This window comes from Nycticebus coucang, chromosome 15 (assembly GCF_027406575.1).
Source record: "Nycticebus coucang isolate mNycCou1 chromosome 15, mNycCou1.pri, whole genome shotgun sequence".
NCBI classification, from domain to species: Eukaryota; Metazoa; Chordata; class Mammalia; order Primates; family Lorisidae; genus Nycticebus; species Nycticebus coucang.
The window spans coordinates 78671113-78693846 of record NC_069794.1 but is presented as its reverse complement, the minus strand read 5'-3'; the positions used below and the strand labels follow the sequence as shown (position 1 = coordinate 78693846).

The window sequence follows — 22734 nt, the reverse complement described above, 5'->3', positions numbered from 1 at the left end:
TAGGTGAGTTAATAATGTGCAAAACGCTTAGACTGCTCCAATGAAAAGACTACCATTCTGTGTGATCTGACACTTACAAAAGTCTCTTATGTTCTAAAAACCTCAACATGAGTGGGAGGAGGACGAGGGATAAAAACTTATCTATTGGGTACAATGTATACTATTTTGGTGACAAGCACACTAAAATACCTGAAGTCAGCCATTACACAATTCATCCATGTAAAAAGAACACCTGTACCCTCTAAAATTTTTAAATTATTTTTTAAAGTCTTATCATAAAAGAAAACTCACAATGTTACATGAGAATTTCATGCCACCAAAAATATAATCAGTTGGATTATCCTTGCTAAATAAGCAAGGCTACATTTTATTTCTACAAGAACTAGAACACCAACCAGCAATTTCTTATATCATTTTAATACGTATAAGATATAAAAAATAAAATACCATGCCAAAGTAATTTTAATATTTTGAGTGAAAATGAGCTTTTTTTTTTAAATCAGGAAAATTATTTCCACTATAAAATTAACAACTATAATGACTATTAAAGTTTTTGTATCAATTTTAGTTTCTTACCAAAAGCAATCATCATGCTAATAACAACATGCCTTTTGGCTTATAAACAAAAGGTTTTCTTTTGGTTTAATTTACATGTATACGTGATTAAATTCAATCTTGAAATTAAGCAGAGTAGCTTCAGAAATCCTCTTTACCATAAATAAATTTGAATTACAATGGTGTTAATGAAAAGTGATCTGGGGACATATTCAGAAACAGATTTTAAAATTGAAAAATCATAAATAATTGAAGACTATACTAACAACTGCCATTTGACAAGCACAAGATACTATGCCAAGCACTTTCAATCCATCAATGTATTTAATTCACATAATTCTATGAGATATTATCTATTAACATTACACCAACTTTATAGACGAGAAAAGTGAGTCTCAGGAGAGGCTAAAATAACTTGCCTATACAAACAAGTAACATAAGGTCGGGCTCCAACACTTGCACTCTCAACTGTGGTATCCTGTCTCCAATTCAAAGAAATCTATTCTACATTCTATAATATTTCTTGACACATTATAATCTCAATATTATTCTAGCTAAACCTGAGGTGACCAAATACAAATTCCTAAATAAATCAATCTCTTTTAATCTAATTGGCATGGATGGAATCAATGAGAAACAGCTAGAAACTTTATTTAAAGAAATAAAAGAAATTCTCCTTTCCTATATTCAAAATGCAAGAAGAACAAATCTTGAGAATAAAATAGAGTTGGGGGAAACTACAGTGTTTGGTTAAATATCCTAAAACATAAGCTAGCAAGTTTGTGGATGAGAATTCTAAACTGGTCTTTACTAATTCATTCACCACACGTGCTTTCTATGAAAGCAAGGATGAACACTACTATTAATGCCAGGTTCTTAATACCAGTTACTATACACTGCAGATAAAATGTCCAGAATAGAGTGTAAAGAAGCCAATGATCTCAGAATGATCTATTAATTCATAGATCCAAGTGGTAAACACATCATGGTTTTATTACAATCAACCACCACTATTTATGTAACTAACTAAAATCCCCAAAGCTAAAAAAACTAGATGAATACAGCCCACAGTAATACATTTTGTATATAAAAGACACCTAAATTTCAGTTTACATGTTTAAATACAGTGAAACCATAGTACCACACACCTAAAAAAAATACTTGCAAAAACAAAATCTCTTACAAGAGCTCTTTTAAAAATCAATCAATAAAACAAAATTCTCCTCCCCTCATGGATTTAAAAGAATCTTTCTTTCACTGCACACAAAGTACCGATTAAAATAAAGCACAGCAAGTACATGGTCAAACCGCCAATAACAAAACTTAATCTGTTCTTTCCAAAGTACATTTTTATCTCAACACAATCCTGGAGTATTCTTTACTTAGCAAGGAAAGAAAATTAACTCTTTCAAAGTGTAATTGTTTTCTGTAGGAACTATCATATTTTCAAACAAAGTTTTCAATCTAATGTTGCCTACATATTTTTAGAACATGAACCAACTAGAAATAAATAGGAAAAACATTTAAGTTTGCCAATTAAAAAGCAAAGAAAGAGAACACGTAGACATTTGCTAAAAGAATCTGATTGCCACAAATTGTTGGCAATAAAAATGACAGTGTATTCAAATTACATTATATAAAAACAAAGACAGCCCTTTGTTTATTCAAAGTTACTAATAAAAAAATTTAAAAAACCCAAAAAACAAAATTACTATTCATAAGATTGGATATTACCAAATTGTTGAGGTTAAAAAAAAGAATTGTTGGCTTGGCGCCTGTAGCTCAGTGGTTAGGACACCAGCTATATACACCTGTCAAGTTCAAACCTGGCCTGGGCCAGCTCAACAACAATGACAACTGCAACAAAAAAATAGCTGGGCATTGTGGCAGGCTCCTATAGTCTCAGCTACTTGGGAGGCTGAGCCAAGAGAATTGCTTAAGCCCAAGAGTTTGAGGTTGCTGTAAGCAGCGACACCATGACACTCTACTGAAGACAACGTAGTAAGATGCTGTCTCAAAAAAACAAAACAAAAAAAAAAAAATTGTTGAGGTAATTAAATGATATAATAAAATATAAAACATTTAACTTATGAAAGAATTACAAGTTTACCATATTACCCAGAACACACACAGGAAGTTATCATCCACACAAACAAAATCAAGTTTCTATCTGCCACTACATGACAAGAAACCTCTATATGGATTTTCGCTAAATCTGAAATTTGAAACATTAAAAATGTTTAAGAAAATGAATAATGGCTATAGAAGAGGAATGAACATCTCAAAGAAAAGGTAGATATCCTCAGAGCAGCTATAGAACCACTTTTCCAGTAGGCAATTTTAACACAGACTGATCCAGAACTATTGACAGGCGATATTTAATAACGGTTAATTTCCAAGCAAGGCTACAAAGGTTTGGCCAAGAAGTATCATTCATAGAGCATTAATATGCCAGGTAACATCCCATTTAGTCATCAAAACAATCCTACATAGGTGGTACAAAGTATTTTCACTTGTATTCTGCAAATGAATAAAGAAAAGAATCCATTAAATCAAAGACACAGAGATAATCAGTGAAGAAATATGAATGCAATTCTTACTTCCTGACATCCAAATCGAAACCCTGAATCCTTAAGTATTATTCAATACTACCAGGTTATTACTATTCTTACTGTTTGGCCCTTGAGAGAAATTAAAATTCACAACAGCTTTGATGTCTACGGCATGTTTCCTGTTTGCATGCTTAGTATGCTGTCTCATCCCTGGATCCCTCTTTGTGTGTGGTTAGAGGGTGGTTAAGAGTGTACAAAATGTACACTGAAACAGGGGTGACCACTGGGCCTTCAAGGGAACCACGTGTAGACACATACAACCTTCCATCTCCTGATCTCTAGGGGTTTGTGGTGGGCAGAAGCTAGACTTTGAATTGATGAAGATGAATCTGCATATGGAAAAGAATTGTACAGGGAACTATGTGTGATGCTGTGGGCTGATGTCAGCCTGATATTCCCTTGGCTTGGTTCAGGGTGTCCTGTAACAGAAAGTTTCTTAACTAGAATCAAAATACAAGATGAGGGTGGTGCCCATGCTCAGTGGTTAGGGCGACAGCCACAAACACCCAGGCTGGCAGGTTTGAACCCGGCCTGGGCCAGCTAAAACAACAATGATAACTGCAACAACAACAACAAAAAAAAATAGCTGGGTGTTGTGGCGGGCACCTGCAGTCCCAGTTACTTGGGAGGCTAAGGCAAGAGAATCACTTACGCCCAAGAGTTTGAGGTTGCTGTGAGCTATGATGCCACGGCATTCTACCAAGGGTGACAAAATGAAACTGTCTCAAAAAAAAAAAAAAAATACAAGATGAGGCCTTTTGAAAGAAAAGACTGACACTGTGTTCTCTTGAAAGAGAAGCAGTTCCTCAAGGTTACTGTGTATTACAGCCTGAGTTCAAGAGGCTGCACCCATTTCTCTGAAGAATCATTTACTGTCAGACCTTGATAAGATTTCTAACTTGGAAGCCTTCCTACCCGGAGAAATAAAATAAAATCTTTAAAATAAATAAATAAAATTCACCCACAGGCCCTGAGTAAGCCAAACAGGGTGCTGCTCCCATCCTCAGGGACTCCCAACAATTCCACCAGTTTCCATAAGGGACCCATATGTATCTCTAAACCTAAAACCTCACCAACATCTGAGTTAGGCTGAGACAATAAACATTCCCACAGATTAGCAAGTGGAGCTGAATGGAAGTTTAGTTTCCACTAAAGGCATAGTCCTAAATACATACGGAATTCTAAACACATTATTTCACAGAAATATTACTGAACAATACTGATGTGACTGACTGTAAATCACCAAGTAAAACATTATTTCTTTGAGAACATACATAAAGAACTTAAAAACAACTGTTTTACAGATAGTTTTAGATTGCAATTTCCTTTAAAATTTTGGTTATTTTTCAGTATCTTTTCTATTTTCTCCACATCTTTATTTTTCCTGATATCAGTATCTATCAATACTGGATTTATCATGCCAAAAGGGCCTAACTATTAGCAGGATTAAGAAGAGATTTACGTTCTAAATCATCTGTGTTATAACCCTATTAATTTCTCCAGGCTTACTTTGTCTTTCTCCATTGAAGAACTCTACATACAATAAACACTGTCCAGTTTCTTTGGTATTTAACATTTTATTACCTAGAGTGAAAATAACATAAAAGTCACCTTTCAAAGACTTAAGAACAGAAATGTTATAAGAAAATATTTAAATGTCAAATTAATCAGAAAATACGTATAATCATCAATAACAGATGCCGATGGTAGAGATGAATGTTCTTAAGATAAAGAACAGCACACAAAAGGAGGACCCAAACTAGTTCAAACAAGGCAGAAAGCAGAGAGAAGTACTGCTAGTGAGTTTTCTCTCAAGCAGAGTAATACAAGCAGAACTTCACCAACCACACATCCTCACAAATAAGCCATGAGCAGGTAAGCCAGACAGATCCTTTTGATCTCACTTCTATTATCCTAACAAAGAGTTTTAATTTCCATTACAGAAAAAATAAACACAATACTTCAGAAGGCTTTGCCTCCTAAAACCAAAGAATTAAATTTGTCATTAAAGTCCAAACCGATCTACAAAAGCGAAAATCTATTATCCCTGCTATTAGAAATATAATGCAAATGTTCAGACAAAGCTACATTTTGAGTGAAACGACATACTAAAGTAAACCAAAGAAATGTAAATGACGGTTACCAGAGCCTTTTTTGCTTTAATAAATGGGGGAGGGAAGAGCTAAATAGGAAAATGACTAGAGGAATAAAAAAGGCAAAGAAGGGCAATAGCCCAGAAAGATAAAAAAGAGGAAGCCAAGAATCCTAGACAAATTTTGAATATTTCTCATTTGGCTTAGGATTTACATCAATCACATGTAGTTGGGCACTACATCAAAACCCACAGTTTGACAAGAATCATTACCACAATATCGCAGCACTGAACCACTTCAATTATGAATATATTTCAACACCTACCTTTGTTATAAATATACTTTGTTCCCAAAGGAGTTGTCACCAAAACTTTTACTGCTTGTCTAGATTCACAGTACCTGTCAAGTCTTGGTTTTACATTTTTTTTTTTTTTGTGAGACAGAGTCTCACTTTGTTGCTCTCGGTAGAGTGCTGTGGCATCACAGCTCATAGCAACTTCAAACTCTTGGCTCAAGAAATTCTCTTGCTTCGGCCTCCAAAGTAACTGGGACTACAGGTGCCCACCATAACACCCGGCTATTTTAGAAATGAGGTCTCCCTCTGGCTCAGGCGTGAGCCACCGTGCCTGGCCCAAGTCTTTGTTTTCATACCAGTGCTCTACTTTAACTGTATCTTGTTATTAAGGTTTCCTCACGTTAATCACTAGTATAAACTCCCACCTCTAAAAAAACTTAAATGATGATTCTTTTTCTATCTATAAAATTAAGTATTCCTAATGTAGAAAACAAAAGAAAAAATAATCAGGGTTTCTTTTCAAACATCAATATAAAATATCCCTTTTTAAAAATGTTCCTATCTATCATGGTCCTATAATTTTATAAAATAAAAGTGAATTACTAGAAAAATGACTGCACATTTGAACATCACAGTATTATCAAATAGTAATACAAGTCTCTAAACATTTACTTTCAAACGGTTTAACTATCTCATTACAGACAGGCAGCAATTCAGGGACTAGCACTTGATACACTATGAGCAGTAGTGCCCGAAAGCATATACTTCAACTCTCAGGAAGTTTCTCCAATACAGGCCAGATGAATGGTTCCTGAAGATACTAAGGCCCAAAGCGTTGTTTTCTTAATTATTCTCAGAAAAAGAAGAGTTAAGAGTTTACTAAAGCTGCTATTTCTATCACTCATAATCAAGCATACTTTTTGCCTCCTTATATTTAGCTTTTACACATCCCTTGGCCTTGAAAGTTCAACTCAAAAGTTATTATCTCCATAAACTCTTCTGGAAGTAGAGAATTCTCTGCTACCTAGCAATCACCAAATATTTAAGTTGGCACTAATTAATACGTTGCTGTGTAAATGTTCTCTAGTAGGTTCATGCATTGCTTCTCCAATTAGATGCGAAAGAAGCAGGAACAAATAACTCCTTTCTTTTCAATTTTCCACGTAGCATATAGTAAAACTGCCTACAGGGAAGATACTTGTCTGATCCAACCCTGGTAAATCACATAGCCTCATAGGCAAAAATCAAATATACTTGGCCTAGAGGGTGACCTAAGATTTTTAGAAAATTCTCACTAACTATTAAAGACTGGTAACTCCTTGTTCTTCCATATTTTATTATGAAATGAAAGGCTACCAAGTAATCATGTTAGTCTGCTTAGACAGACCTGGAATTACAATTAAATATTAATTAAATTTTGAATTACTTCCACTAAATTTACATCATTAAATAGATACTATAAATTACTACAACAAAAGAAAAATAGAGAAAGTGTCTATATTCCTTCAACTCACAATGTGAAACATGCAATACTCCAATGCCAAGAGTATTTTCTAATATGGAGTGATGTTAAAGATTCTCAACTCAACCACAAACAATTTAAATATGGATGCAACTTGTACCCTCATAGAATTCTAACTATACAACCCACTACTGGAGAAACTCTCCAGGTCCCTAGACTACATATTATTTTAACTGTAAAAGGTAAAAAAAACAAAAACAAACAAAAAAAACCCAGTCCTTCAAACCTACATGAATACACGAATCATTAATTTCGAGGTAGAGCTGACAAGTGAATGCTTCCAGTTTAAACAGAAATTGAGTTTTAGAGATGAAAGACACAATAGCAACTATCCAGGTAACACTTGTCATTTCACAAAGGAGAAGACTTGGGCCTAGAAAGTTGGCCCAAAGTCACAAAGATCCAGGACTTTAAAAAAATAATAATAATAACAGCAAAGAGCTAATTTTACTGTTATTAGTCTGCTTCTATTAGGAAATATGCTTTTGTTTTGTTTGAAGATGGCTCTTCTTCTGTCACCCCAGCTACAGTCCAGTGGCATCATGATAACTCACCACAACCTCAAACCTCTGAGCTACAGTGATCCCCCTGCCTCAGCCTCCCTGGGAATATGGGCATACCATGTCTTGGTAATTTTTTTTTATTTTAGGGAGAGAGTAGGTCTTGCTCTTGCTCAGGCTGGTCTTAAACTCTTGACCTCAAGTGATCGTCCCACTCAGCCTCCCAAAGTGCTAAGATTACAGGTTAGAGTCATGGCGCCTAGCCCATTAGGATGTATTCTAATATCTCTCCAAATATTGAGATCTCATTTGTAGTAACATTTCCGTTTATTATTTTAGAATAAATTTTTACTATCTGATCCTTTTTCCAATCCCCAATAATTTCTACTATTCTCTCAAAACTAAACATGAGTAGATATAAATCATATATTCCAACTTTAAGACACAGTCTACCAACTCCTTATATTAGGAATATTTGTAAGTCAACTCCTTATATTAGGAATATTTGTAAGTATTAATTTACCACTCTAGTTTTACTATATGCTCGTACATCAAAAATGCTACTTATGACAGTTAACTGATTATTTTTAAAACAAGAAAAAGCCATTAGGAAGATGCCTAAGACTACTTAAGAATTCTTTCTTTTCCCCTAAAGAGCTCTAGACAACTTGACTACCAGGCTGTATTTGCTATGCACTTCCACATTGACAGGATTTGCCTCTTGTCTTCTCTCACCATTGTTAATGGGTCTGTTTGTGTCTAACTCTCTTCCATTTCTAACATAAACAAGATCTGACAATTAATTCTGCAAACTGAACACCATGCCCTTCCACTGGCAGCACTGTACAAACAACTCAGTAAGGGTTCATAACCTTGGTATATCAGTGTCTCACAGCTATGTTTGTGTCAACACATGGCAGTGCCTTAGTGAGCGGCATTCATTACTGCTGTTGCATGCTTTGTGTGCTCTCCTAAGAATGCCAAAGACTGAATCAGTGCAATGAACAAACATTTGCAAATTTTGTGTTAAATTTGGCAAAAATGGAAGTGAGATCAGGGACTTGGGGGCATGTTAATACAAGATTATGGGGATAATGCCATAAAGAAAACAACAGTACAAAAAAAAAAAAGAGAAAAGAAAACAACAGTACAAATGGATTAAACGTTTTTCTGAGAAGACAGAAAACATCACTGACAAAGAGAGATCAGGGCAGCCAGTAACAAGCAGAACTCACAAAAACATTGCAAAAATTCATCAAATTGTCCATCAAAATCATTATATGACTGTAAGAAGCACAGCAGACCAAGTAAACATCAACAGAGAATCTTAGCATGAGAAAGATGTGTGCAAAAATTGTGCCAAACAAGCTCACTGATGAACAAAGGCAAAGGAGAGTCAAAGTTTGCCGAGACCTTTCAGAGGTAAGACCATGTTTAGGGCCATGTTATCATTGGCAATAAAACACGGGTGTATCAATACGACCCTGAAACAAAGTGACAAAGTGTACAAAGGAAGGCAGCCAATTCTCCACAACCAAAAAAGTTCCATCAGTCCAAATCAAGAGTCAAAATGATGTTGCTAAACTTTTTTATTATCAGAGGGATTGTTCACTATGAATTTGTACCAACTGGACAAATAGTTTATCAGATTTACTATTTGGAAGTGCTGTAAAGGCTGCATGAAAAAGCGAGACAAAAATGACCTGAACTTTTGCCAACAACTCATGTCTCTAGCATCACGACAATGCACCAGCTCATACAGCACTGTCTGTGAGGGAGTTTTTAGCTAAGTAAACAAATATCTGTATTGTAACACCCTCCCTAATCACCTGGTCTGGCCCACAGTGACTTTTTTCTTTACGCGAAGATAAAGGAACTACTGAAAGGAAAACATTTTAATGACATCCAGGATATCAAGGGTAATAGGATGGGAGCGCTAATGGCCGTTCCTGAAAAGGAGTTTCAAAATTGCTTTGAAAGGCAGACTAGGCACTGGCATTGAGGCATACCTTCCCAAGGGGAGTATTTCAAAGATGACCATATTGATATTCAGCAATGAGGTGTGTAGCAATATTTCTAGGATGAGTTCACAAACTTAACTGTCAGACCTTGTAAAACCAAATATTCTAACTTATGAGGAAAGTATAAAAAGTAAAAATAAACTTACTCTTGGTGATAGCCTATAAGGAAATCTATAAAATCAAACCCATATACTTTAATCTATCAATTCTAGATGCTGAAAAACATTTTGTAATTACTTTCTTGTTCTCATCCATGTCTCAAAATGAAATGTATAACATTAGGTGTGTGAGGTATTAATGTAATTTACATCTGTCCGCATAGTTTTTGTTTGTTTTTGTTTTGAAAATATCTAGCCTTCTCAATTTTTAAAACCACTGTATTGAGATGTGATTAACATATAAAAATCAATATATTTATGCGTACAACTCAAAGAGTTGGGGGTTAAGTATATAATGTGAAGCCATCACCACCATAGTCTTCCTGAATCATTTTCTCCTATCCTCTAATCAGATCTTTCCTAGAAGCATCTTAAGATCATATCAGCATTTTTAAAATTAATATTCTTTTAAGTCTTTCTTCCATTACTTAAGAAGCTAGACACTGTAATTTTATAGTAATTTCCAACCTCCTAAACATCTTCAGCTGCTACTGATCCTAACCAAAAGACCACCTTCTCTAGAAAATTATTAGTAAGATTCTCATGAAGACTCAAAGGCATCAAACAATTAATCTGACTGTGTCAACATCAGTGCTTATAAAATACTTCAAAAATCTACATATGGTCTACAAATATCTATATGTGGTCTATCAACTTCAATCCCAAATAAAGTTAAATTATATTTCTAGTAAGAAAAGATTTCAAACTATTTTTAAATAGTTGGGCTAATTATGAAAAGTTGAAAAGTTAAGTTTGCCTAATAAGAGAAGTTTAAATCAGGAGAGAAATTTAGACAAAGACATCAGAAAAATAAAGTTAGAACATGATTAATATATGTGATTAATATACTCACATATTAACAGCAACTATAATATTAAGTTAGGTATTATCTTAAAAATAGAGTATGTTAAAATTCAGAAATTAAGCATAAATAAGCAGGATTTCGTTCCTTCAAATAAAATCTCTCTATTCGATACACAGATCCAAGAAAATTTCACATATAATAGGTTTTTTAAAAAAGATAAACAAAAGGCAAGAAAAACATTATAGACCATAAAAGGATCCTCTCCTGCTTAAGAAAACATTGACAGTACGTACGTAACAATCCCTACATCATTTCTAAACTCCATTTAGTTTCACTCAAGTTTCAATTTCACCTACCTTTCTTCTCTGAGAGATGTTGAGGGCACCAAAGTCATTAAACAAGGATGAAGCAGGTGAAGTTAGGGGATCTGGAAGGTAAGTTACATAAGTTTCCACATACACAACTCAAGTAACCCGCAAATCCAACAAATGTTTAACTTGACAATGCTCATAACAGTAATAAAAATCATATGCTACAATAATTAAACTCAGTGCCTCACACAAAAAGGATGTTCAAATATTTGAGAGAATGAAACACAAATTGTTGAATCCTTCAGTTAGCCAATACTTAGTATACATGTTCAGAAGCCAAACAGGTTAGGAAATAGCTATTTGATTAGAATCAAAAGAACATTCAAATAGTAGGAAAAATGAAATGATTCTTAATCACACTACTGGGAGTGTGTTTATGAAAGAACTAAGTCCACCTATGGTAAATAAATGTTTGTGTTCTTGAGACCAAGTCTTGGAAAAGATAAAAGGTGGTATATGGGGGCGTCGACCATACTCTGAAAGATACAGACTTGCACTTAAACATGGGAAAAGTCTTAAAACCTATCATTTCTACAAATATTCCTTATTTTTATCACCAGATATTTTATATTCTTCCTTAAAAGATAAATTATTACATTTTTTAAGATGAAAATATTAACTATTTCAAAACAGACATGAAAGCCGAAGATTTTATAGATTTAAAGTTCCATTATTCTGTGGACAAAAGTTACAAAGAAATTACATTATCTTAACTATTTCTCACAAACCAGAAGAGTTTCTGAAAAGGTATGCATGAGATATGGTAAAATATTTAACCTTCACTTATGAGAGCTTTAATTATTCTTATATTAATCTCATTAAATTATCTGTGAAATCCTAAAAATTATATTAAATGCCTTCATTTAAAGAAACTTTAAATCTCTTTATCATGTAGGACATATATATTACTGTAACATTTCTCTGACTCCTTCTACCCGGATTTTCATAGTCTTGCCCCTAATTAGCATGAACATTAACTTAATATTAAATTAATAATGCAAAGAAGACAGCAATATAAAATACTTTTTACAGTTCATACATTTAAGGCATTTTTAAAAATAAGTAATACTTATCATTTATGCTACCTTTGTCAGCATTTAGAAGTCAGCATTTAAACTCTATAGCAATAATAAAAATATATAATGCTATAAATTAACTTCTAATAATTGTGTTCAAGATTAAAATGTAACTATTTTTTTATATAGTAAAAGGTTGAAACTCCCCAATAGTGATGAAAATTTGATATACACAAAATGTCACAGAATATAAACCCCCTATCACAGAATATAAACAACATGCAAATTCTTATTCCTACCATTATTAGTGTTAAGATTTAACTAATATAGAATATTAACACACAAGTATTATATATTCTTCAAAAACTGCACTTGAACATTTATTCTGAAAATAGGACATAGAAAGTTATCTGGAAATTGTTTATCAAAGTCTCAAAAATGTTCATAATTTTTCAAACAATAATTCAACTTCTAAGCGTATCCGAAAGTAATTCTAAATATTTACTTATATAGTCCACTGGAGTATAATGGTTTTTAAAAAAAATTAGTTGACAATGAAAGTAAAGAATGGAATTCAATTTATAGTCATCTAGATTAATTTAAAAGTGTTTAATATGACCTTATGTAGAATGTAAATATTCATATATACAGAAAAAAAGGGAAAAATCTAAATCTCAATACTTAGCTTTGAGTGGGAATAGATAATTTTCATTTTCTTTTTTATACCTGTTTACAATTTCCAAGATTTCTACAATAGGTATATTACTTTTCAAGTAAGAAACATAAATGTATACACACACAAAAGCAAAAGTGACCAGGTCTTACCATGGCCTGTATATGGCTTGGCACTGTCATTTAGAAGGCTTGGGGAGCTGCTACTATTAGTCATTCTCTGAAAAATAAAATATATATACATAGTATCACTGAGGAATAAAAAAAAAAAAAATCCAACCAATTAAGACTGAGCCTTTTTGCTTCTTCCCCTCCAATCCACTGTTCACATTACTGACAAAGTAATCTTCCTATAAAAATTGCTTTGTGGATTACAATTATGTATGTAAAAATTACCAAAGACTACTTTACAACACATCAAATGAAAATTTTACTCACTAGTCAAGTATTTAAGGCCAAAGCTGCAGACCTGTTTTGAATCATGCTTCTATAATTTATTAACCTAGGCAAGATACATAACTTAAGTTTCCTCGTCCATACAACATAAACTTCTCATTCAAGAAGGTAAACAGAGCCTATATATAAAGTCAAATGCTCTAATATCCTTTCTCAATTCATATTATCATTTATACAACTTCTAGAGCTTATAAAAATAGAATTTTTTGGGCGGCGCCTCTGGCTCAGTCGGTAAGGCGCCGGCCCCATATACCGAGGGTGGCGGGTTCAAACCCGGCCCTGGCCAAACTGCAACCAAAAAATAGCCGGGCGTTGTGGCAGGCGCCTGTGGTCCCAGCTACTTGGGAGGCTGAGGCAAGAGAATCGCTTAAGCCCAGGAGTTGAAGGTTGCTGTGAGCTGTGTGAGGCCACAGCACTCTACCCGAGGGCCATAAAGTGAGACTCTGTCTCTACAAAAAAAAAAAAAAAAATAGAATTTTTTTCTGTTCTCTAAACATGGCCTATACATTCCAGACTTTCTCTGTCGCAGGGGTCCTCAAACTATGGCCACGGGCCACATGAGGCTGTATGATTGTATTTGTTCCCATTTTGTTTTTTTAACTTCAAAATAAGATATCTGCAGTGTGCATAGGAATTTGTTCATAGTTTTTTTGTTTAAACTATAGTCTGGCCCTCCAACGGTCTGAGGGACAGTGAACTGGCCCCGTTTAAAAAGTTTGAGGACTCCTGTGACATCTCTTCATCCTGGAAAGTCTGTCACCCCATGCCCACAAATCCTGTCACATATAACATCTAACTCAATGTCTTAAAAAGTATGATTTAGGAACTTCCAGCTCTGGCTTTAATTCAACAATTCTGAACCTGGTCACTCAACTTGTTACTTAATTTCTGCCTAATTATTGATAAAAGAGGAAGTTGTTGAGATAACCTTAATACAAAACATTCATAAAAAGTTATAGCTCACAGGGGTCAAAAGAAGGTATTACTATACATTAGTAAATTGTTCATATAAAATAAACCCCATTTGTGTATATGCACATTTAATTAAATGCTCATAATTCAAATCACCCTTAGGTTGCATACCTATATGAAACTTAAGGGTTTTTGTTTTCTTTTTGTGACAGAGTCTCACTTTACTGCCCTTGGTAGAGTGCCGTCACATCATAGTTCACAGCAATTTCAAACTCTTAGGCTCAAGCCTCAGCTTCCCAAGTGGCTACAGGCACCCGCCACAACACCCAGCTATTTTTAGAGATGAGATCTCACTCTGGCTCAGGCTGGTCTCAAAACTGTAAGCTCAGGCAACTCACCCACCTCAGCCTCCCAGAGTGCTAGGATTATAGGAGTGAGCCACTATGCCGACCTGGAACTTCAGATTTTATGTAAATAAAAGTTAAAATAATTCAGAAAAGCATTAGCTTCTTAGCTTCTTACAGATCTTAAAATCAGTTCAACTTGAAGTGTAAAGATTAATACTACTTCTACTTAAATATCCTAATGCAATTATGGAGAAAGCCATCCAGTAGTACATTACAGGAACAAGAAAGGACAATATTACACTTTTTTTGTTATGACGGTTTTCCAATTAACAATACTAGAATAGTTTCCAATCTTATTCTGACTCCACAAAATTCTGCCATACCAAAATACAAAAATAATCCAAACAAAAATGTTCTGAGCATTACAGTTATATGATAATGGGAGGGAAAAGCCAAAAAGAACAAAGTGGGTAAATAAAAAAAGAAAGAAAAAAAATTCAAGGACATTTTTATTTTTTTTTTACTTTTTTCTTTGATATGGAAATTTTATTGCCACTTTTTATTTTATTTTATTTTTTGTAGAGACAGAGTCTCACTTTATGGCCCTCGGTAGAGTGCCGTGGCCTCACACAGCTCACAGCAACCTCCAACTCCTGGGCTTAAGCGATTCTCTTGCCTCAGCCTCCCGAGCAGCTGGGACTACAGGCACCCGCCACAACGCCCGGCTATTTTTTGGTTGCAGTCTGGCCAGGGCCGGGTTTGAACCCGCCACCATCAGTATATGGGGCTGGCGCCTTACCAACTGAGCCACAGGCCTCGCCCTTATTGCCATTTTTTATCAAATAAAAGATAACATGAAACCAAAGATGGAAGGATTTTTAGAAACTATAATTCTTCCTTTTAGGTAGTATTTTATTTTATTTTTTTTAATTTATTTTATTGTTCAATCACAGCTGTGTACATTAGTGCAATCAAGGGGTACAATGTGCAGGTTTCATATACAATCTGAAATATTCTAATCAAACTGTTCAATGTAGCCTTCATGGCATTTTCTTAGTTACTGTATGTAGGCATTTGTATTCGACATTTAGTAAGCTTCGCCTGTACCCATTCTAAGATGCACCGTAGGTGTGGCCCCACCCATTACCCTCCATCCACCAAAACCTCCCCCCTCCCTTCCCCTTCCTTGGCCCTTTCCCCATAGTCTTGTGCTATAGTTGGGTTATAGCCTTCATGTGAAAGCTATAATTTAGCTTCATAGTAGGGCTGAGTACATTGGATACTTTTTTTTCCATTCCTGAGATACTTTGCTAAGAAGAATACGTATGTTCCAGCTCCATCCATGTAAACATGAAAGAGGTAAAGTCTCCATCTTTCTTTAAGGCTGCATAATATTCCATGGTATACATGTACCACAATTTGCTAGTCCATTCATGGGTCGATGGACACTTGGGCTTCTTCCATGACTTTAGCAATTATGAATTGGGCTGCAATAAATATTCTGGTACAGATGTCTTTTGTTATATTGTGACTTTTGGTCTTCTGGGTATAAACCTAGTAAAGGAATTATAGGATCGAATGGCAGGTCTATTTTTAGGTCTCTAAGTATTCTCCAAACATCCTTCCAGAAGGAAAGTATTAGTGTGCATTCCCACCAGCAGTGTAGAACTGTGCCCTTTTCTCCACATCCACGCCAACATCTTCAAGGACATTTTTAATATAAATTGTCCCTTGAGTACTGTGGCTCTAAGTTTAACATTTAAGCATTAAATAAAATAAAGCTAATATTATGCTTCTATCTGCAAAGAATATTTCTGAAAAGACACATAGGAAAATGGTAACCAGTAATGGTGGCTGCTGATAAGAAGGTCAGCAGGGTGAGTGGTGAGCAGGGACAGAAGGGGGACCATTTTGTAACTTTTAACTTTTACAACCTATGTTAAATATTTATATGCTCAAAAAGTTAAAAACTGCCATCATCACTACCAAGTTTTAGTAACATATTTAAAGATATACATACACACAAATGGTAGAGCTAATCACTATCTACCCTCTACAGTGATTTTCAACTGGAATACCAGGGTAAACCAGTGTGCTGTGAGAGGATCTTAGGTGTGCCATGAAAATCTTTAAAGATAATTAAATTATTTCTAAAAGAAGTTCAAAACACAGTTAAGTATATTCTTTTTTTAACTTTTTTTTTTTTTATTGATATAACTTAAGTGTGCCACAGTAGTTTAACTATAGGTTCAAGTGTGCCATGAGATAAAAAGGTTGAAATACACTGGGCTATATTCACTGTCACCCCAGGAACCCTCACCCTCAATAGCTCTCACTAACTCCAGCCCTACTGGAAAGGATTTACCTATATCCCAGCCACCCCATTATCTCTTAAAGTCTCATCTGCTACTCAACAAATTTAGGAATAAAGGCTATTATTTCACCCACTCCTGATTAAACTTTAGTGGAATATGGATTTGTGAGAAGAATACCTGCATCAAGGGATACTTCGTTTCTACAGGGCTTCCAAATCCATTGACTCCAATAAAGCTGGTGCTGAAATAGGAATCTGTGAGACTCGTATCAGTTAAAGGACCACCATCCATTCCTGGAACTGAAAGAGAAGGAAGATTCAAGTATTTAAAATTACTGACAAGGATAAACATTGATTTCCTGTGTTCCTAAATAAGTCTTACATCTGTCACACTTTTTTTTTTAACTTACCTGTTCATAACAAAAGGCAAGGAGCAAATAAAATTGGCTCAGTTCTAGAAATCTAACTGTTAAACAGTGCTCAAAGTAACTATCGCCCCTAGGAATAGTCACTTATTTTATACTAACCACCTAGTAGCCACCAAATAGAACATGAAAAAAAAAAACACCACACTTGAGGGCAGCACCTGTGGCTCAGTGAGTAGGAGGGCTGGGTTCAAACCCGCACCCCTTAAACGGAGGGTGGTGGGATCGAACCCAGTCCCCGGCCTAACTGTAACAACAACAAAAATAGCTGGGCGCTGTGGCGGGTGCCTGTAGTCCCAGCTGCTCGGGGGGCTGAGACAAGAGAATGGTCTAAACCCAAGAGCTGCAGGTTGCTGTGAGCCTAGGGCGACAAAGTGAGACTATCTGTAAAAAAAAAAGAAAGAAAGAAACAAACAAACAAACAAAAGGGAAAAAACCACACTTGAATTTCCAATTTCCTCATTAAGTTTTCTTTCTTTAACTTAGTAAAAGGACAACACACTACAAACAACTGCAATTTCTCCTGTGAATCATCATATGGTAAACAGAGGCAAGTTGCTCAAGACGGTTTCTCTCAACACATCCTTTGAAACAAACCTGAAGTCTAACATTAACTCAGAAAAAATTCTGCAGAGGTAGCAATGGCGTGGATTTTTTTTTTTTTTTTAGGCTTCCTGGCTGGAGACAGCTGAATGTTCATGCCATGATTATCAGAATGGTTCTACTTCTCTTCTAGAACAGCGGTTCTCAACCTCTGGGTAATGGGATGGATCTTAAATACTGATAGCTCTCTGTTGATTTTAGAGTATGATACACAAGGATTGTAGAACTAGTAGGGTAATCCATTACGCATCAACAAATTACAAGACATTGTACTGCATGCAGCTAGCTTTTTTAAAGCTGCTTACCATGCATCAATAAACCGGACTATAAGTAGGATTGCCCTTTTCTAGGCAGAGCCCCCCCAAAACACACCTCTAATCCCCTCCCACTACTTAGAACTAAACCAAAAAAAATGCTGATAGTTGGATGCCAGGTCTCCTTGGAAAGCAATCTGAGGTAATTTTTATTTTCTTCTTTTTAAAAAAAAATTTATTTCCAGCTTGGCACCCGTAGAACAATGGTTATGGTGCTTGGCCACAAACACCAAGGCTAGAGGGTTCAAACCCAGCCCAGGTCAGCTAAACAACAACAAATGCAACACAACAACAAAAATAGCCAGGTGTTGTGGCGGGCACCTGTAGTCCCAGCTACTTGGGAGGCTGAGGTAAGAGAATTGCTTAAGCCCAGGAGTTTCAAGTTGCTGTGAGCTGTGACACCACAACACTCTACCAAGGGCAACATAGTGAGACTCTGTCTCAAAGAAAAAAGTCATTTAATAAAATAAATAAATAAATAAAAATTTTATTTCCCCAAATGTCCACAATGAAAATGTATTACTTTTATGATTATAAAAAGATTATTATTTTATTTACTTTTTCTTTTGTAGAGACAGAGTCTCATTTTACCACCCTCGGTAGAGTGCCATGGCATCACAGCTCACAGCAACCTCCAATTCCTGGGCTTAGGTGATTCTCTTGCCTCAGCCTCTGGAGAAGCTGGACTACAGGCGCCCGCCACAATGCTGGGCTATTTTTTTTTTGCTGCAGTCTGGCTGGGGTCGGGTTTGAACCCACCAACCTCAGTATATGGGGTCGGCGCCCTTACCCACTGAGCCACAGGCGCCACCCATAAAAAATTATCTTTAATGGTCCATATATGTTCCATTAATGATTACAATTTCACTTGTAGCTAAAGAAAATCATCAGAAGCACCTAAAGATTTACATATGACGGTATTCAATTTGATGTGTATAGCAAAATTAATAGTATTATTTTACCAAGAAATTAAAAACAATGAGAAATATTCAACAGAAGAATGACTAAATAAATTATAATACATTCATTGAAAAACTACAAAATAATTAAAAATCATGACAATCAGCTCAGTACCTGTAGCTCAGCGGCTAGGGAGTCAGCCGCATACACAAGAGCTGGCGGATTCAAATCCAGACCAGGTCTGCCAAACAACAGTGACAACTACAACTAAAAAATAGCTGGGCGCTGTGGCAGCCATCTGTAGTTCCAGCAACTGGGAAGGCTGAGGCAAGAGAATCACTTAAGCCCAAGAGTTTGAGGTTGCTGTGAGCTGTGACAACACAGCGCTCTACCCAGGGTAGACATAGTGAGACTATCACAAAGAAAAAACAAAATCTTGGCAATTACTGTCTAGGATTTGTTTAAAACACTCCAGCAGGCTTGGCACCTGTAGCCCAGTAGTTAGGGCGCCAGCCACACACACCAGGGTTGGCAGATTCCAACCCAGCATGGCCAGCTAAACGACAACTACAACAAAAAAATTGCTGCCGGGCACCAGGTACAGTGGCTCACGCCTATAATCCCAGCACTGTGGGAGGCTGAGGCGGGAGGATTGCTTAAGCTCAGGAGTTCGAGGCTTGTCTAAGCAAGAGACCCCAACTCATGAAAAAAATGGAAAAACCCAGCCGGGCGCCACGGTGAGCACCTGTAATCCCAGCGGCTTTAGACAGAGGCACACAAAGAGAACATCAAGCAAAAATGAACGCAAAGATGGGGGGACATTTCTACAAGCCAAGAAATATCAAAGACTGCCAGCAAACCAGAAGCTAGGTGAGAGGCATGGAACAGCTTCTCTTTCACAACCCTCAAGAGAGAGCACCAGCCCACACCTTGATCTCAGACTTCCAGCCTCAAAGACCACAAAAAACTTTTGTTTTGTGTGTTTTTTCTTAGGTTTTTTTTTTTTTTAATGCCCATCTAATTTTTTAGAGATGAGGTCTCACTCTGACTCAGATGGTCTCAAACCTGTGAGCTTAGACAATCCACCTGCCGCAGCCTCCCAGAGTGCTAGGATTACAGGCCATAGCCACCTCACCAGGCCAAACTTCTGTTGTTTAAGCCATGCTTCCTCTAAAAAAGAAAACAACAGAAGCACACAATAAAAGATTAAATGGGGATTATTAAACCAAAAACAAAGGATAAGGAAAATATCTCGTTAAAATATTAAGCTCAGGCTCAGCTCCCGTAGCTCAGTGGTTAGGGCGCCAGCCACATACACAGGGCTGGCAGGTTCGAACCTGGCCTGGGCATGCCAAACAATGGTAACTACAACAAAAAAAATAGCTGGACGTTGTGGTGGGCGCCTGTAGTCTCAGCTACTTGGGAGTCTGAGGCAAGAGAATCACATAAGCCCAACAGCTGGAGGTTGCTGTGAGCTGAAGGTGACATAGTGAGACTCTGTCTCAAAAAAAACAAAACGAAACAGGGTGGCACCTGTGGCTCAAAGAAGTGGGGCACCAGCCCCATATACTGGAGGTGGCAGGTTCAACCTGGCCCCAGCCAGAAACTGTAAAAACAAAACAAAACAAAACAAATATTAAGCTCAGAAGTTTTGAAATAACCAAAAGAAAAAGAAAAAGTTTTAAAATTATTCACCTAGTAAAATAACAAGTATCAATTTTATTTTATTTTATTTTTTTTGTAGAGACAGTCTCACTGTACCGCCCTCCGGTAGAGTGCCATGGCGTCACACGGCTCACAGCAACCTCTAACTCTTGGGCTTACGCGATTCTCTTGCCTCAGCCTCCCGAGCAGCTGGGACTACAGGCGTGGGCCACAACACCCGGCTATTTTTCTATTGCAGTTTGGCCAGGGCTGGGTCCGAACCCGCCACCCTCGGCATATGGGGTCGGCGCCCTACTCACTGAGCCACAGGCGCCGCCCTAACAAGTATCAATTTTATTAGAGCAAACACACTTTTTCTAGTACTGAACTCAGAAACATTATTACAAGGATTTTTCTATGCAGAGCATTGAACACCATGACATCTTCAATACAGTTAAAAGGAAGATTCCTAGAAACAATGTTTATATTCATTCTCAACAGAAGAACAGAACATATAGCAAACCACAACCCAATTGAGGTAATTCCATAAAGAGCTACCTTTCCAGAAATCTAACTAAATCACTCTTTCCTTCTTAGACTCTCCTTCTTTTGATTTGAAACATACATTCCTGGTTCTGATAGATTAGATAGACAGAAAAATTGATAAACAAAATACTACCTGCCACCATTAATTGGTTGTTTTATATGTACAATCTCATCAGTCCTTTTCCATATTTCAGCAGCACAAAAATGAGATTTGAAACAGTCTTACTTCAAAGACTTCAAAACCACACTACATTCCCTCAGTCAATCCTAAACTCAACTCCCATTTCCAACTGCCTATTACTAAACATCTCTAAGTAGATGTAAGCAAGCACTTTTAAGCTAAACTTTCAGTTATCCTTGGCTCCTTTTCCCCCATACACAGTCACTTCCCCAAATCTCTCTCAAATGTGCCCCTCCCATATTTCATTTCCACTACCCCTAACCCTGCCTTAGCAGTTCTCCCTTCATCTGTGGTTAAGGCTCCCTATTTCCATCCTTAGAAGCTAAATAAACCCCTATGGTTATCTTTTTAAAACACAGACCTTAACATATCACTTATGAGCACATCCTAGAAGGCCTTAACCAATGTGACTACAACCTATCATCTGGTGCCACTCTCCATAATTTAGCTTATTCTCTCACCGTATCAGATGACTACAGAACAAAACTATGTACAGTGCTTTATCTCAAAACCCCTGTCTTTTCTCACTGTCTAGAATGCCCTTGTCTACCCTGTACGCTTCATATAGCTTTTTAAAAATTGCCCAAATACCACCTCTCATGAAACCTGCCAAAATATCCCTGAACTGAATCTGTTCTACATTTTTTTATCTATAGCATATCATACTGTGGCACAATTTATACATTTCAAACTTCTTTACTAGACTATAATGCTCAGGATCATGTTTGATACATGTTTATATTCCCTAATACCTATAAGATGCCTGGCACGAAAATATTTAATGAAAGTTTGATAGTTAAATTAAGTTCTCTAGTCAGTACCCAGATCACAAATATGCTGTCATTTACTAAAGAGTGAGTTATCTGCATAAAATATCAGACTTTCAGAGACAAAGTGACATTGTTTTAAAACCACAAAGTCTGTACAGCAAACTGGTTCTTATAGAAGTTGTCACACATGTTCACTAAGATAGCCACAGCAACACCCACAGCAAGACAAAAAAAAAAAAAAAAAAAAAGAAAAAACATCCTGAAAAAGCACTTTTATATCAAGTGGTTTAAAAAGGTACCCAGCTGAGACCCTGTTGTTCCATAGGAGTATATATGGTACATTATTTTAAACTGAAATTTTTTTAAGATACACATTATTACTTGGTCTCTTCAATAAGAAAAGAACCGCAGGCTTGGTGCCCATAGCTTAGTGGTTAGGGCACCAGCCACATACAGGCAGGCAGGTTCGAACACAGCCTGGGCCTGCTAAACAACAATGACAATTACCAACAAAAAAAAAAGCCAGGCACTGTGGTGGGTGCTTGTATTCCTAGCTACTTGGGAGGCTGAAGCAAGAGAATCGCTTAAGCCCAAGAGTTTAAGGTTGCTGTGAGCTGTGACGCCACGGCACTCTACCCAGGGCGACATAGTAAGACTCTCTCAAAATAAAAAAAAAAAAAAGAAAAAAGAAAAGAACCACAG

At 36.3% G+C, this 22734-nt stretch overlaps 1 protein-coding gene across 8 annotated transcripts in view; it reads right to left on the bottom strand.

Moving 5' to 3' along the window:
* The window catches only part of PAN3 (poly(A) specific ribonuclease subunit PAN3), a 166116-nt gene that overhangs the window by 128950 nt on the left and 14432 nt on the right, over window positions 1-22734 (bottom strand). For all 8 annotated transcript variants that reach the window (XR_008374590.1, XM_053563433.1, XM_053563428.1 and 5 more), the window contains exons 2-4: window positions 16828-16949; window positions 12774-12840; window positions 10918-10988 (exon numbers count right to left, since the gene is read on the bottom strand). Coding sequence is in view for 7 of the 8 variants with exons in the window: in XM_053563433.1 (XP_053419408.1) it covers window positions 10918-10988; window positions 12774-12840; window positions 16828-16949 (260 nt within the window). In the remaining variant the exon portion in view is untranslated. The remainder of the gene's footprint in view (window positions 1-10917; window positions 10989-12773; window positions 12841-16827; window positions 16950-22734) is intronic.